The sequence below is a fragment of the Leucoraja erinacea genome, chromosome 10 (assembly GCF_028641065.1).
Source record: "Leucoraja erinacea ecotype New England chromosome 10, Leri_hhj_1, whole genome shotgun sequence".
In the NCBI taxonomy this organism is placed as follows: domain Eukaryota; kingdom Metazoa; phylum Chordata; class Chondrichthyes; order Rajiformes; family Rajidae; genus Leucoraja; species Leucoraja erinaceus.
The window spans coordinates 8,932,319-8,947,267 of record NC_073386.1 but is presented as its reverse complement, the minus strand read 5'-3'; the positions used below and the strand labels follow the sequence as shown (position 1 = coordinate 8,947,267).

Below are 14,949 nucleotides of genomic sequence, written 5' to 3'. Positions count from 1 at the left end.
GTACTTTTGTTCAGAATCAATTTTGATGTTGGTTCACGTTTAAACTTTTTTTTATCCAATAAATTAATTGTATGCCTCTTGCTTAATTGTTGTTTATTTACCAAGTATTTAGTAGTAGTTCATTTCCCCCCAATTTCCAAGATTCCCTTTCATTGTGTGGTTTTGGATGATACAGGTGACATGAAGTTAATGTTCGTGTGGTATTATGTTGGAATAAACAGTAAAATAGATGCAAAAAAAAAAACTGCTGATGGTAATTTACAACCTAACAGTGTGAACATTGAATTCTCCAATTTCAAGCACCACTCCCCTCCCAGTTCTTTTCCACCCTTGTCTCCTTTTCATCTCTAGCAATGGTCTCTTAATCCACTCATCTGCTAATCAAATCCCCCCCCCCTCACCTGTATCTGTTTAAGCGTCGCGACCCAAAACATCGTCTATTCCTTTTCTCCAGAGATGCTGTCTGATCCACTGAGTTACTCCAGTTTTTTGAGTCTATCTTCTTTTACTTTGCCCTAATCCCACTGCTTTTCCAATTTTTAACGTCAGGAAAAAAATCAACTTGCTACTCAAGCCCAAGGATGAAATTCTTTAGGATCCAGGACCTTGCAGCACACAATCCCAACTATTGCTTAGTATAATTTCCCTGATGATTTTGATTTCATCCCACATTCCAGGCCAACTTTGCAGCCTTTTCTGGAATGTTACGTATTCCTTAGTGTAAACTGGTACAAAAAAACACGTGTTTAATTCATGGAAAATTTGAGGATTTATTACCTATACCTTGAATTGAATGGTTTTCCAAGATATTTCAGAGGGTTGCTGGGAGTCAGAACTTCTGCCGTTCTGTGCTGCATCTTGGTGGAACCAGTCTGTTGCTGAAGGTGCTCCTCAGGTTGACCAGTGTGTCATGGAGGAGTGAGCTGTATTGTCCAAGATGCTCCGCAGTTTGAGGAGCCCCTCCAAGACCATCTCCACCCCCAGGACAGAGCCAGCCTTTCTGATGAGCTTGTTCATTCTGTTGGTGTTTGCGGCCTTCGTCCTGCTACCCCAACACATGACAGAGAAGAATATGGTGCTGCCCACCACCGATTGATAGAACATCTTACTGCAGGAGTTAAAAGAGCGGAGCTTCCTCAGAAAGTACACAGCTCTGTCCCTTCTTATAAAATGCCACAGCATTCCTGGACCCGTCCGGGTAAACTCCAAGGTACTTGTACGCCTTGGTAAACTGCACATCCACACGCTTGGAGACAGGGGTGTTCCTCTCCTCCTAAAGTCCACCACAAACTCCTTAGTCTGGTCAGTGTTGAGCTGCAGGTGATTCAGCCCACACCACTCCACAAAGTAATTGACTGCACCTCTGTATTCAGGTTCCCTCCCCTCACTGATGCAGCACACAATTGCAGTCACCCAAAAATTTCTGCAGGTGGCAGGAGTCCGAGTTATATCTGAAGTCCAAGGTGCAGATCAGGGGTTGGCAACCTACGGCCCAGGCACTGAAAAGCCATCATTGACATGGTCACCCAAAAGGCCCATTTCTGTGCTGTACAACTTTATGACTAACCCTCCACCCTGTCCCCCACCCCAGGGGAAACAGCCTCAACGTATGTACCCTGTCAAGCCTCATCAGAATGTTACCCGTTTTAATAAGACAATGTCTCATTATTTTAGGATATGGAGTAGAATAATGATCCATTCTACTCAAATTAAAAACCAATAAATCTTTCCATTCCAGCAGCATAACTTTAGCAAAATAAACACACTTCCTATTTGGTGTGGACTTCCAACCATTGCAAGACTTCACATCTGTTGAGATGAAAACAAGTCTCTTCGACTGTGGATTGTAGGAGAAAAGTTATAAAAGTAAAACCATAAAAATACACTGTTTTCCTCTCCATTAACATTCCACACAGGAGATAATTTTTCTTCAAATTTATTAGAGCAGTTAATATGAATTCGGAGGATTTTTTTAAACAACCGCTGAAGGCACTCTTCAACTGTCTGCAGTCTGTTCCTGTGCCCTTAGGTAACTGGCCTTCTTCTGCGCAATACGATCCTTTCTCTGTTCCAACGACATCTTGGGACGGTTCCACCTATAAAATTAGCCAAAAATAAGTTTTAACATAGTGTAATGTTTTTCTAAAAAATTATAATTGTATTCTGGCACTTGTCTATTTCAATGTATATTAGTAAGAACCTAATTGATCAACATATGCAATTTCTAACTTTTGGATAATAGTTTAGTTTAGAGATACAGCGTGAAAACAGATGCAATGGTCCACCAAATTCAGGCTGACCACTGATCATCTGTTTTCACACTGTTTCATCCACTCCCAACACATTAGGAGCAATTTACAGAGGCCAATTGACCTACAAACCAGCAAACTGACACTCTCTTGCCCAATGCTCCGGCCACTGCCAGCACCCCCCTGCATTTTCGCATCTCCCTAGGTAATCTCACAGCTCCTTAGGGGTGGTAGCACCCACTTTGGCAACCACTGTTCTAAACAAAGAAAAGATAATGGACAGAACACGGCTAAATGAGAGAAGTGCTTTGAATAAATGTATTTATGGACTATGGCATTCCAAAAAGGAGAACTATGGAGTAATTGTGTTGAATGCTTAAGCACCAAGAATAAAACACAGACAGGCAACATAGAAATAAATTCACGGGGTTATACTGCATGGAAACAGACCCTTCAGCATTACTCATCCATGCCAACCAATATGCCCACTTAATCTAATCCCATTTGGCTGCATTTTGGCCATATAGAAACATAGAAATTAGGTGCAGGAGTAGGCCATTCGGCCCTTCGAGCCTTTAATTTCTTAAAACATTTTAATTGTATCTGCTTCTGCAATCACCTCGAGCAGTTCATTCCATATTCCCATCATCCAGTGCCCCTCATGTTCTCAATCTTTCACCTTTCATCTTAAACATATGTCCTCTACTTTTAAACACCAGTAGCATGGGAAAGAAGACTTATTATCCATCTATTCCATCTTAATTTCATAAACCCACCATAAGGTCTATATCCAACCCACAACACTCCAAGAAAAGTAGCCCCATCTTCGCCAGTCTTGCAGATAACTCTTGCCCTCCAGTCCAGGCAAGAGTCCAAGTCTTTTCTGCATCTTTTAATCTCATCCTTCCTGTAGCAGTGACCAGAACTGTACACTATACTCCATTAAACCTAACTAATGTTCTCTACAACTGCACCATGACATCCATGAAACGGGTGATTAGAAACGATATCAAGCTGGGTGGCTGTCTGAGGACTGAAGCAGAGATTGTAGCAATTTCCATCCCCACTTTCCCTCAAAGACTCTATCACAGGTATTGATTTTCTCCATGTTTTTCTGACAATTCCACTCCTTAGCCACCGACTGAGCGTTTGACGGCATTCGGCCTATACTCACTGGCATTTAGAAGAACGAGGGGGACGTCAATGAAACATACAGAATAGTGAAAGGCATGGATAGAGTAGATGTGGAGAGGATGTTTCCACTAGTGGGAGGGTCTAGGACTAGAGGTCATAGTCTCAGGATTAAAGGACATTCTTTTAGGAAGGGGATGAGGAGGAATTTCTTTAGTCAGAGGGCAATGAATCTGTGGAATTCTTTGCCACAGAAGGTTGTGGGGGCAAAGTTAGTGGATATATTTAAGGCATAGATTATTGATTAGTACGAGGGTAAAAAGGTTATGGGGAGAAGGCAGGAGATGGGGTTAGGAGGGAGAGATAGATCAGCCATGATTGAATGGCTTGAAGGGCCGAATGGCCTAATTCTGCTCCTATCGCTTATGATCTTGACTCTCTGCACCCCTGCAGATTTGGCTTCACATTCTTAAAGAATTTACTCTCACCAGCACTGGTGCTTACCTTGACGCCAAGAACCCAAGCACATCACTGTTTTCAATCTGATTTAAATATTTTGTTCAAGTTGTGATATGGTTGGATCTTACATGTTAATTTTTTTCTCAGTATTTCAGGATCTGTTACCAATTTCTAGTCTGTGTTTTCTTAAATAGATTCAAACAGGCACTATAATGGCAACTACTACAAGAAAAAGTTACCCACCCACCTCGTATGAACCAGTTACGATTTGCACAGAGCCGCTGATTTGTGTGCAGCAAAAGCAAGACTTAAATGTAACGTTTTACTCAAGTGAAGAATGTTACTTTCTCCCAGAGACCGTGGCAGTTTGTGTTGTCTAGGTATTTTGCAGCAATAATCAAACTAATATCATACAGGGTTCATAAATAAATTCTCTTCAATCCATAGAAATTAGGTGTAGGAGGCCTTTCGGCCCTTCGAGCCAACACCGCCATTCATTTTGATCATGGCTGATCATCCCCTATCAATAACCCGTACCTGCCTTCTCCCCAAGGCTATAACTTGCAGTTTGCCACCTTTGTTAATTTTAGTGAGCACGTTACCTCTTTTTCTTGACTTCTTTCTTGGGCTTCTTCACATGAATTGGATTTTCTCGAATGTCAGCATGAGCTTTCTTGTACAAATCCTCTATCTGTAAACATAATCAAGGTTTAGATTTAGCCCACAATTAGACGTTTGCTTTTTGTAAACATGGTTATTGAAAACATGGTTTTCACCTTTGCTTATCCAAATCCCACCTGGATTTGAAATGGACTCATTAGTAACATAGAAACATAGATTGAAATATAATTTAAGTACATTTTTGTCAAATTAAATGGAAAAAAAAAAAAAAGTGGGCAACAGTAAATGTTTTGTATTTTAAGGGTTCAAGAGTCAGTGCTGGAAACATGATTTTTTTTTTGAGATATGGAAGACATGGACAGCCAGTCATACAGCAGAGAAACAAGTGATGCGGCCCACAGTCCATTGTATCCATTTATACTAATCCCAGATACTCAAGTTAAGTCTGTGGCTTTCTAGGTCTTGGCGTTTCAAGCACTGCCACTTCAGGCAGCAACCACCATTGTGGGGGGGGGGAGGGGGGGGGGAGGGGGGGGGGGGGGGGGGAGGGGGGGGGGGGAGGGGAACTACCCCAGATCCCATCTAAACCCCCTCCATCTCACTTCAAACCATGCCTGCAAGTTTTAGAAGCCTCCACCTTGCCTATCTATCTCTCACATATATATCTGTCAGGTCTCAACTCTGCCTCCTTGCTCCATGGAAAATAAATACAGCATGTCGTCTTTCCTGGGACCTCCAAAACAGGAAACTTCCTGCTGAATCTTCTCTGCATTCTCCAATGCAATCACATCTTTCCTGTAGTGTGGCAACCAGAACTGTATACAATACTCCAGGTGTTTGTAAAAATGTAAGATATCTAATATTCTCTGCCCCGTCTGATGAAGGCAGGCATGCCATTTCACTTTAATATCTGCTGGTGCTGCTTTGAGATCTATGAACTTGCATTACAAGGTCCCACTGTTCATCGTCTCCCTGTGCCACTTCAGTTACCGTGCATATCCAGTTTGCCTTTCCAAAATGCATCACCTCACACTAATCAGGATTAAATTCCACTGCCCCGCACAACTCTAAAGCCATTCTGCATCATGCTGTAGCCCGAGACAATATTCCCAGCTATCTGTGGGAATACAGCATAATATCTCAAAATTCACTCAAGATACTAAATATGGAGGTGAAGCCAACAGCAAGGATAACATCAACCTACTGCAACAGGACAAACAAACCCAATGCCAGCAGTGAGCAGTCCAGCAAGGGGTGGACATTAGTATAGAAATGCATGAGCTGATAACATTTTATGTAATGGATTGGAGAGGCAACAGAGACTGAATGGTAGTTTGAAAATGTAGGTAAAGATGGACCTGGGTCATGGATCGTTGAGACATACAGGACATGTTACAGAATACACAAGAAACCAAGGTAGGGGATAGAAACATAGGTGCAGGAGTAGGCCATTCGGCCCTTCGATCATGGCTGATCATCTAAAATCAGTACCCAGTCCCCGCTTTTCCCCCAGATCTCTTGATACCTTTAGCCCTTAGAGCCAAACCCTACTCTCTTAAACATCCAGTGAATTGGCCTCCACTGCCTTCTGTGGCAGAGAATTCCAATGAATACAAGCTCAGTCGATCCATCCTTTCATCATGTCAGTCCCACCATCCCGGGAATTAACCTGGTGAACCTTTGCTGCACTCCCTCAATTGTCCTTCCTCAAATTAGACCAAAATTGCACACAATACTCCAGGTGCTGTCTCACCAGGGCCATATATAACTACAGGAGGAGCCCCTTGCTCCTAAACTCCCACTCTCTCGCAATTGGCTTTGTTCACTGCCTGTACTTTCAGTGATGTACATGCACACCCAGGTCTCATTGCATCTCCCATGTGCTTTGATTTTGTGTAGGACTTGTCAAAGGCTTTTTGAAAGTCCAGATACACCACATCCACTGGCTCTTCCTTATCCATTTATCTCCATTGTCCAGGTAACCTCGAACATCAAATCTGCACTACCATTCAACATGATCAAGGCTATTCCACGCTACGTATCCATTCCCAGTCTATGCCAGATCCAGAGTCCTCAAGTCTACATCTTTCACAATATATCTAGTTCACTTTGAATATTTCTGATGATCCAGCTGCCATAGCTCTCAGATATTGAAAATGTCAGAGATCCACCAGTCTCTACATACCTCCTGCTTTAAATAACCAGCTCATTATCTAGAAATCTCGTCCCTTTGTTTTGTAAGCGGGAGAATCCTGAATATCTCAAATTCCTTCCTGGCACACAGATTCTTTGGTTTCACAAATAAGAAGCAGGGGGAGAAGTTCTTGAATAGCCATCAATATTTATTATCAGTGCTTCCAAGAAGGAATTTTAGCCACATTGGATGACAGCTGGGATTGTCTCTCTCTTCAAACAACAAATATTAATGACCACGAACACTCGCTACATGGAAGTTGAGATCATCAGTGACATTATAAGGTAACTGGACATGTTGTTTCAATGCCAGTGATAGGAGAGTATTAGTCTGGATGTGACAGATGTAATAGCCTCCTTCAGTGCTGTAGTGATTCCAATGACTAGTAATCACCAACATTTATTGTTGGTGACGTTTTCATACAAGGGTGTTGTTATATGGAAGAAGCTGCCAGAGATTGTATCTGGGTACAATAACATTTAATAACCATTTGGACTGGTACATGGATGGATGTTCAGAGGAATATAGATGAAAGGAAGGCAAATGGATGTAGTTTAGATGGGTATCTTGTTTCCATGCTGGATGACCACGAGATTAAATGATTATTCGCCACACTGAAGCAGTGTGATTCTTCATCCTATTGTTATTACTTGTCTTCCTCCCTTTCATAATCAATAGTTATGTAAAGATCTTCTAAGCACATTTCATTAAAATGTTATTTGCCACACAATTATAGGATGCCACTCAATCCACAAAAAATCACTAATGCCAACTATTCAGATTTAAACGTATCCCACTCTCCATTGAACCGCAGCAGCAACAGCACCCCTCGAGCCCTAAACCCCATCTGTAGGCCAGCCGATCAACTCTGTCCAGTTCACTCAATTCTCCAATTGAACAGACTGGCAAGTCCACAGCCCATCTAGATTCAAAAAGCCCTCATCACATATGCAGAGCACACTGTCACCTCAGTCTCCTTTATAACCCAAGCTCCAGAACCATATCTTCTCTACAACCAAGACTACTTCCACCCACTTCAGTGACATAACCCATCCCTAATGCCTGTGAATATATAGCCATGTCATAATTTATTGCCATTCCCAAACTTAATCATTTGAGCCAACCCTACTCATGATTCAGAACTTATGACCTCCAAACCCACACTCACCATTTGCTAATTCTCCCCAAATTCAGTTTGTGCTTCATCGCCATACTTCCTAATCTAGCCAATTTAACAATATTGATTTTAAATGCCACCCTCCCCAATCCATTCATTGCCCCAGCCCACCTCATTTCTTTAACTGTCATTAACACTAAGAGTAGGCTACCAGAAACTGGAACATTTAATGTTCAATCAATGACGTAGGCTGCCAAGCTGTATGACAAGCTGTTTTACTAGTTTGCAGAAAAGGCCACGGTCAGATAGGTTGGAGTGTAAATGGGAGTTGAAATATCATGCAATTAGTCTTTTTGTATTTGTGTCTGATTCTTAGTAAATTACTATTTCAATTCCTCATTTCATAGAAACATAGAAAACAGGTGCATAAGGAGGCCATTCGGCCCTTCGAGCCAGCACCACAATTCATTGTGATCATGGCTGATCGTTCCCCAATCAATAACCCGTGTCTGCCTTCTCCCCATATCCCTCGATTCCACTAGCCCCTAGAGCTGCCTAACTCGTATCAATTCCTCAAATCACTGTATTGATACCAACAGTGCGAGAAGAACAAGCCATGCTTTTATTGTATCATCCAACTCCTTTTGTGTTTTTTTGAAAATCTGCATCTGCAATTCCTTGAATCATCGATAAAATGCAGTTCATACAAATACCACAATTTTCATTCACCATCCCGACAGTCCAGTGCACATTCCATAAGGAAGCTTATAGTAAATCCTTACCATGTCAGCTGTGACTCCATTTTTGATGTACTGAGAAAATTGCTTCTTGTAAACATCCTCATCCTCATCTATCAGGTAGCGCATGTACTCTGCTATATTCGTCCCAAAGATATGTTTGCGATGGACTTCAGGATTGAACTCCTTGCTCTCACAGTCATAACCAGGGAATCGCTTAGTGCTGCGAAATAAATTATATATTAACTGTGAGTATTTCACGTACACTTGCCTGCCACAAGTTACTTGAGATATCAGTCCACTCCAGCAAAAGCTGCCTAGGTTACCCGGCTGGCAACAGGGGAAAAAAATTAAAGTGAGAGCCCTGATCAACTTCCCACTTTTGGGATCACGCCCGGGTATCATTTTTTAAAAAAATGGACTCGCGTCACAATGTAAATTAAGGATTGGAATTGCATAAAGACTTCAGTCTGAGACTTTGACAATTATATATAGATTAACTTCTGTCAATTACTTTACATTATGGTCGATGCCAGGAATTAGTAGTTACGCATTAGCCTCCATGGTGCACCTTTTTCACATTGTCAGTTCCAAAAGTATCATTTTTTTTTAATGTTTACTCTTTTCAATATAGTACAGCGACGCTTAATGTGGAATTAAGAGTCAGAACTATTGAAATGCCACAGAAAGCAGAACCTGACTATTTTACAATCTCTCATACCTGTGTGGAATAGACAGACCACCATCGACTGCACCTTTCAAAGCTCCAAAGACTTTGTTGCCTGTGGTGGTTCTGGCAAGCCCAGCATCCAGGTAGCAGGTGAAAGCACTGGGTTGTCCATCAATGCTTTCCACATTGTATTCGTCACCAGTTACGTCCACCTGGCCCTCATAGATCTTGTCCAGCCCAAATTTGTGCAGAAGCTTTAAAACAAACAAAAAAATGATAATAATTGCAAGACATCCACTCTTGGGCCTCGTCTGATCTTGAGCCCAACATCTACAGTCTACACTTTAAGACAACCACATAACAAAGTACACGCATCTGAAGTGAAACAAAGTTATCAAAATCTCTCAACACACAGCGAGTTTGAAGTCTGACTTTTATTACCACTGCACGTTCTTGCAGACCAACAAACCCAAAGGGGAATTAGGATTTCTTAGCCTTTTTGCCTTTGGACAACTCCACACTCCCTACGTTGTGTAGTCCAAAGATGTTGCTGCACTAAAGCGGATGCTGGAGTCGCGATAAAATCAGATACTGCATCTGCATCTCTCAGGTTTAGCAGCAGCAATGTGTTAAATTAGTAAGTTGGTCAATAAATATTAAAACTGCCCCCACTCCTACATGCTGCCTCCTGTCACTCGTTTTCACCCATAATGTTGCAAAATGAAGCTTGGCACACCTTCAGCGGTATCTACAACATATGTTTTCTCTGGTAGTAAAGGCCCATGAATAGATTAGTTAATCTCAAATACAAACCCATTTAGACTGAATCCGACCTTCCATGCAATCCCCAGCCCTAAACCATCACTCCATCCCTGACAGCTTTTCTTTCCTTTCAGCTGGTGCAGCATTGATACAGCAGTAGAGCTGCTGCCTTTCAGCACCAAATAACAGTGTTCGTCCTGACTATGTGCTGCCGGTAAGTAGTTTGTACGCTCTCCCCGTGACAGTGTGGGGTTTCTCCCGTGTTCCAGTTTCCTCGCACACTCCAAAGACGTACAAGTTTGGCTTCTGTAAATTGTCTCCAGTGTGTAGGATAGTGCTAGTGGGGGGGGGGGGGGGATCACTGGTTGGCACGGGCTCGGTTGGTCAAATGGCCGGTTTCCATGCTGTGTCTCTCATCTAAATCTACATCCTGATATTCTTTCCCCAACACCCCCAGCCCAACCACAAACCAGATATTTTATAAAAACTCTCTTAAGTAATCAAGTCCCTGTCCCCAACAACTTCCCACCCTTTGAGTTAATGTATTTGATATAGGGTGATTTCACCAAATGTCAAATGAGCGTAGATCCCCCCTCACGTGACCGAAAATTTTAACTGGAGGACATATGTCAGATCGGTACATGTAAGTGAATGGGGAAACACGCACTTTCCCACCCGTTAAAAACATGGAAAACGGCCGATTTTTGAGCTGAAATTTTCTGTGCTAGTCGGGGTGACCGTGAAGCACAGCGACCTAAATTTTCAGGCAAAAATAAAGATAGAAAGTAAGGTAATTACAAGAGGGAACTGAAGGTAGAAAGCAGCGGAAGTGAACAGCTGACATTTGCCGTGGAGATTTTAAGATCCAAAATATCGGGAATTATCGCGTTTGCTCGCTGAATTTCATCAAAAGTAAGGCATTATTAACTTACTTTTGATGAAATTCAGTGAGCAAACGCGTTAATTCCCGATATTTTGGATCTTAAAATCTCCACGGCAAATGTCAGCTGTTCACTTCCGCTGCTTTCTACCTTCAGTTCCCTCTTGTAATTACCTTACTTTCTATCTTTTTTTTTGCCTGAAAATTTAGGTCGCTGTGCTTCACGGTCACCCCGACTAGCACAGAAAATTTCAGCTCAAAAATCGGCCGTTTTCCATGTTTTTAACGGGTGGGAAAGTGCGTGTTTCCCCATTCACTTACATGTACCGATCTGACATATGTCCTCCAGTTAAAATTTTCGGTCACGTGAGGGGGGATCTACGCTCATTTGACCTTTGGTGAAATCACCCTATACACATTTGTAAAAAAATCATTAAGTTCTTCACACTAAAATCAGCGCACAAAAAATGTTGCTGTCACTTCTACTGACAGTTCAGATGTTTACCAAGGTAAAGGTCTGATTGCTATCAAAAAGCTGTGCATATTTAACCTCTGGTAGACACAAAATGCTGGAACGACTCGGCAACATTTTGGGTCGAGACCCTTCTTCTGACGTCTCTATGCGAAACGTCGCCCATTCCTTCCCTCCGGAGATGCTGCCTCACCGAGTTACTCCAGAATTGTGTGTGTACCTTTGATTTAAACCAGCATCTGCAGTTCTTTCTTACACATATTTAACTATTGCAATATGCAGAAATTCTCAAAACCATCAAAAAAAGTTACCACAGAATTGATATTTTGCAGTTTTTTAAAGAATACATCAACTGCAAATGAGTCAGTGATAGGGAAGGATAATACAATGTTAGCATTCATTTAGAGTGGACTAGAATATAAAAGCAACATTGTAATATTAAGGTTTATGAGAATGTTCCGGAGGATGATTGAGTTAACGTACGAGGGGCATTTGAAGGCTCTCGGCCTATACTCACTGGAGTATAAAGGAGGGGGGGGGGGGGTCTCTCACTGAAACCTACCAGATGAAAGGCTTAGAGAAAGATGTGGAAAGGATGTTTCCAATAATGGGAGTCTAGAACCAGGGGGCAAGAGTCAAGAGAGTTTTATTGTCATGTGTCCCAAATAGGACAATGAAATTCATGCTTGCTGCAGCACAACAAAATGTTGTAAGCATAATACAGAACAGTTCAGCGTGTCTATATACCATAGACTATACATATATATATATATACACACACACACACATAAATAAACAGATACGGTGTAATAGGCTGTTATAGTTCAGTTTGTTTGATGTTGTGTTTAATAGCCTGATGGCTGTGGGGAAGAAGCAGTTCCTGACCCTGGATGTTCCAGATTTCAAGCTCCTGTACCTTCTTCCCGATGGCAACGGAGAGAGGAGTGTGGGTCTTTGATGATGATCTTGGCAGCCTTTTTGAGGCAGCAACTGCGATAAATCCCTTCGATGGTGGGGATCAGAATAAAAGTACGTGCCCTTAGAATGGAGATGGAAGTATTTCTTCAACTAGAGGGTGGTGAATCTGTGGAACCATTGTGCAGACAACTGCAGAGGCCAAGACATTACATATTTTTGAAAGCTGAGATTGATTGCTTCTTGATTAGCAAGGGCGTCAAAGATTACAGGGAGGAGGCAGGAGAATGGGGTTGAGAGGGAAAAAAAGTTATGAATGTATGGTAGACCAGACTCATTGTGCTGAATGGCCTAATTCTGCTCTGAGCCTTATGGTCAATAATCTGTACTAAAAGCGTATTAATAATGATATGCCTCAACGGGTGGTTTATACACAAAATTAAAATATTCAATATACTTTCTTATTCATCTCCATATTAAATAGTATAGATAATACTTAATACACTCAAAAATAATTTACTACCAAGCAAATGAGAAATTATAATAGTGTAAAAAACAAAGATCCTTCTCAACTCACCCTACGGGCAAGAAGTAGACCAGTGCAATAGGATGCAGCATAATTTGTAAATCCAACTTTGATGCCATACTTGATTAATTCATGGCCATATGCAGCACATACAATTATATCGCCTTCAATCTTGGCATATGCAATCTGTAAGAGAACTCAAAATCATTGCCTGCCTCAATGTACAACACAATAAAACTGCCAAACTTTAATAGATTCTAACTAACAAGTCTTTTTCCACACTGACGAGATTATTGATGCTCCGCCTTTACCTGGCATATGATGTCTCGGTTGGTGAATCGGACAACCATCCGATACTTGGGAGTATTGTACTTGTTCTTGTCTTGTACCACTAAGCGTTTTCGTGCAAAGTAGTCAGTCTTTCCCTCTGGAGATAGGAGAGAAAACGTTTAGTTACTATCCCCCACTGACCAACAAACCGTGGTACATTAAAGGACATCGCTGGGGAAAAAAGGGGCCGACAGACTCTCCCGTTAACTTGCCTCTCCTCCTCCTAAACTTTACTTGGTACCGCTTGAAGTACGCTTTGCTCTTCACAACTTTAACAAACCCCTGTTAGAGGAAAAAGAACAAAGTGTAAAAACACACAAGGTGAATATAATCAACAATTATCCCAGAGCTTTGTGTGAAATAGATCAAAACTATCCAAAGTTCCTAACCATCTAACCTATCTCTAACTTTGTAGCCCTCCTCACAACTTAATTTCCTAACTTTCACATAACTGTCCCAGAATGACTGTATGTGACTATTACCTTTATCTGTCCACACTTCCACTCATCTGATGCTGAAGTCCTCATCCACATTTTAGTTATTTCTAACTTTACCCATTTAAAAAACTATTGGTAAGCCTTCATTGCACCACCTCACATAAATACGCTCCTGTCTACATTTGCACCAAATCCAATTCACATTAGATAGATACTAAATTTTGGAGTAATTCAGCGGTACAGGTGGCATGTCTGGAGAGAAGGAATGGGTGACGTTTCAGGTCGTGTCAAACTGAAGATTGGTCTCGACCCAAGACGCCACCCATTCCTTCTCTCCGATGATGCTACCTGTTCCGTGTAGTTACTCCAACATTTTGTGTCTATCTTCCATGTAAAACCCCATCGCCCAGAAATACGTACTGCAATCGTTATTTGGCCTCGTGTATTTCTTTGCTCCAGGTGGTCATACATTCCTCATTTAAAATAGCGATCAAATTATCTATCTTTGAACAAGCTTTCTCTCATTTTCCTGCTACCTCACGTGGCTGGGCGAGATTTTTTTTAAGTCAAGTTAAGGCTGTTGCAGCATTGACAAGCTACTGTTAAGACAGGTCCACAAACTGATGTACTTTTTTTTTTTTAAGTACAGAATTCAAAAGACGACCATAAAAGCTGTAATCAAGCCCGTAAATTTTAAGTACTTGACTACTTACAGAGCTGGGAATCAGTGGCTGCACCCCCAACATTAACTGTGCAACGCAGCCCAGGGCCTACTTGTAGCAGAGGGCCCGCTGCTTTACACGGGGAACAATTAAACCCGATAATTAACAGTTAACTATTGGTGAGTGAGATGAAGAATAAAATGCATTAACGTTGACAGCCGTGCGGCGACCTCAGGCCTGGGCTCTCTGCGCCTTCGGCCGCAGCCCCAATGGCCACGTTGGAAAAGATCCGACGGGAATCTAATGTCATCCGACTCCGCGCAACCCGCGTCTCGGCTTCTGAAGCCCTCGCTGCATCGTGGCAGCCATCAGCTGCGAGTATCGATGGTTATTTCAGGGGTTCACCCACCATTTCGAGCCGATTTCACCCTCGATCACCCGGGACCCAGGCGATTTTCTCGGGCAGGCCAGTTCCGCCCCGCGGGGAAAAAAGGCCGCTCATCCTGCGCATGCTCGCAACGTAGGCCGCCGGTCGGTGAATCGCGGCTCCGTGGGCTCCCACTGCACCGCCCCCTGGCGGCAGCGCCTCCTCCTGCACCAACACGTCGCTTCTTCTTGCGTATGGCGTGCACAGCCTAAAGTTGTAGGACAACTTGGTCTATTTGATTGTGCACGCCAGGTTGATTGCATTCGTTGAAACAGGGCGGACCACGAGAAGGTTGCAATCTCCCACCCCCACCAACACTTTCAACCTGAAGAATCGCTTCATAAGGTCATAAGTGACAGG

At 42.4% G+C, this 14,949-nt stretch overlaps 1 protein-coding gene across 1 annotated transcript; it reads right to left on the bottom strand.

The window, feature by feature from the left end:
* Window positions 1-1,920: 1,920 nt before the first annotated feature.
* On the bottom strand, window positions 1,921-14,719 carry LOC129700755 (60S ribosomal protein L5-A). The gene is made up of 8 exons (XM_055641417.1): window positions 14,572-14,719; window positions 13,276-13,345; window positions 13,045-13,160; window positions 12,785-12,919; window positions 9,230-9,432; window positions 8,554-8,731; window positions 4,442-4,530; window positions 1,921-2,096 (listed from the first exon to the last, which is right to left on the bottom strand). The coding sequence occupies exons 1-8, from the start codon at window positions 14,572-14,574 to the stop codon at window positions 1,997-1,999; spliced, it is 894 nt and encodes a 297-aa protein (XP_055497392.1). The 5' UTR covers window positions 14,575-14,719; the 3' UTR covers window positions 1,921-1,996.
* Between the last annotated feature and the right edge of the window lie 230 nt (window positions 14,720-14,949).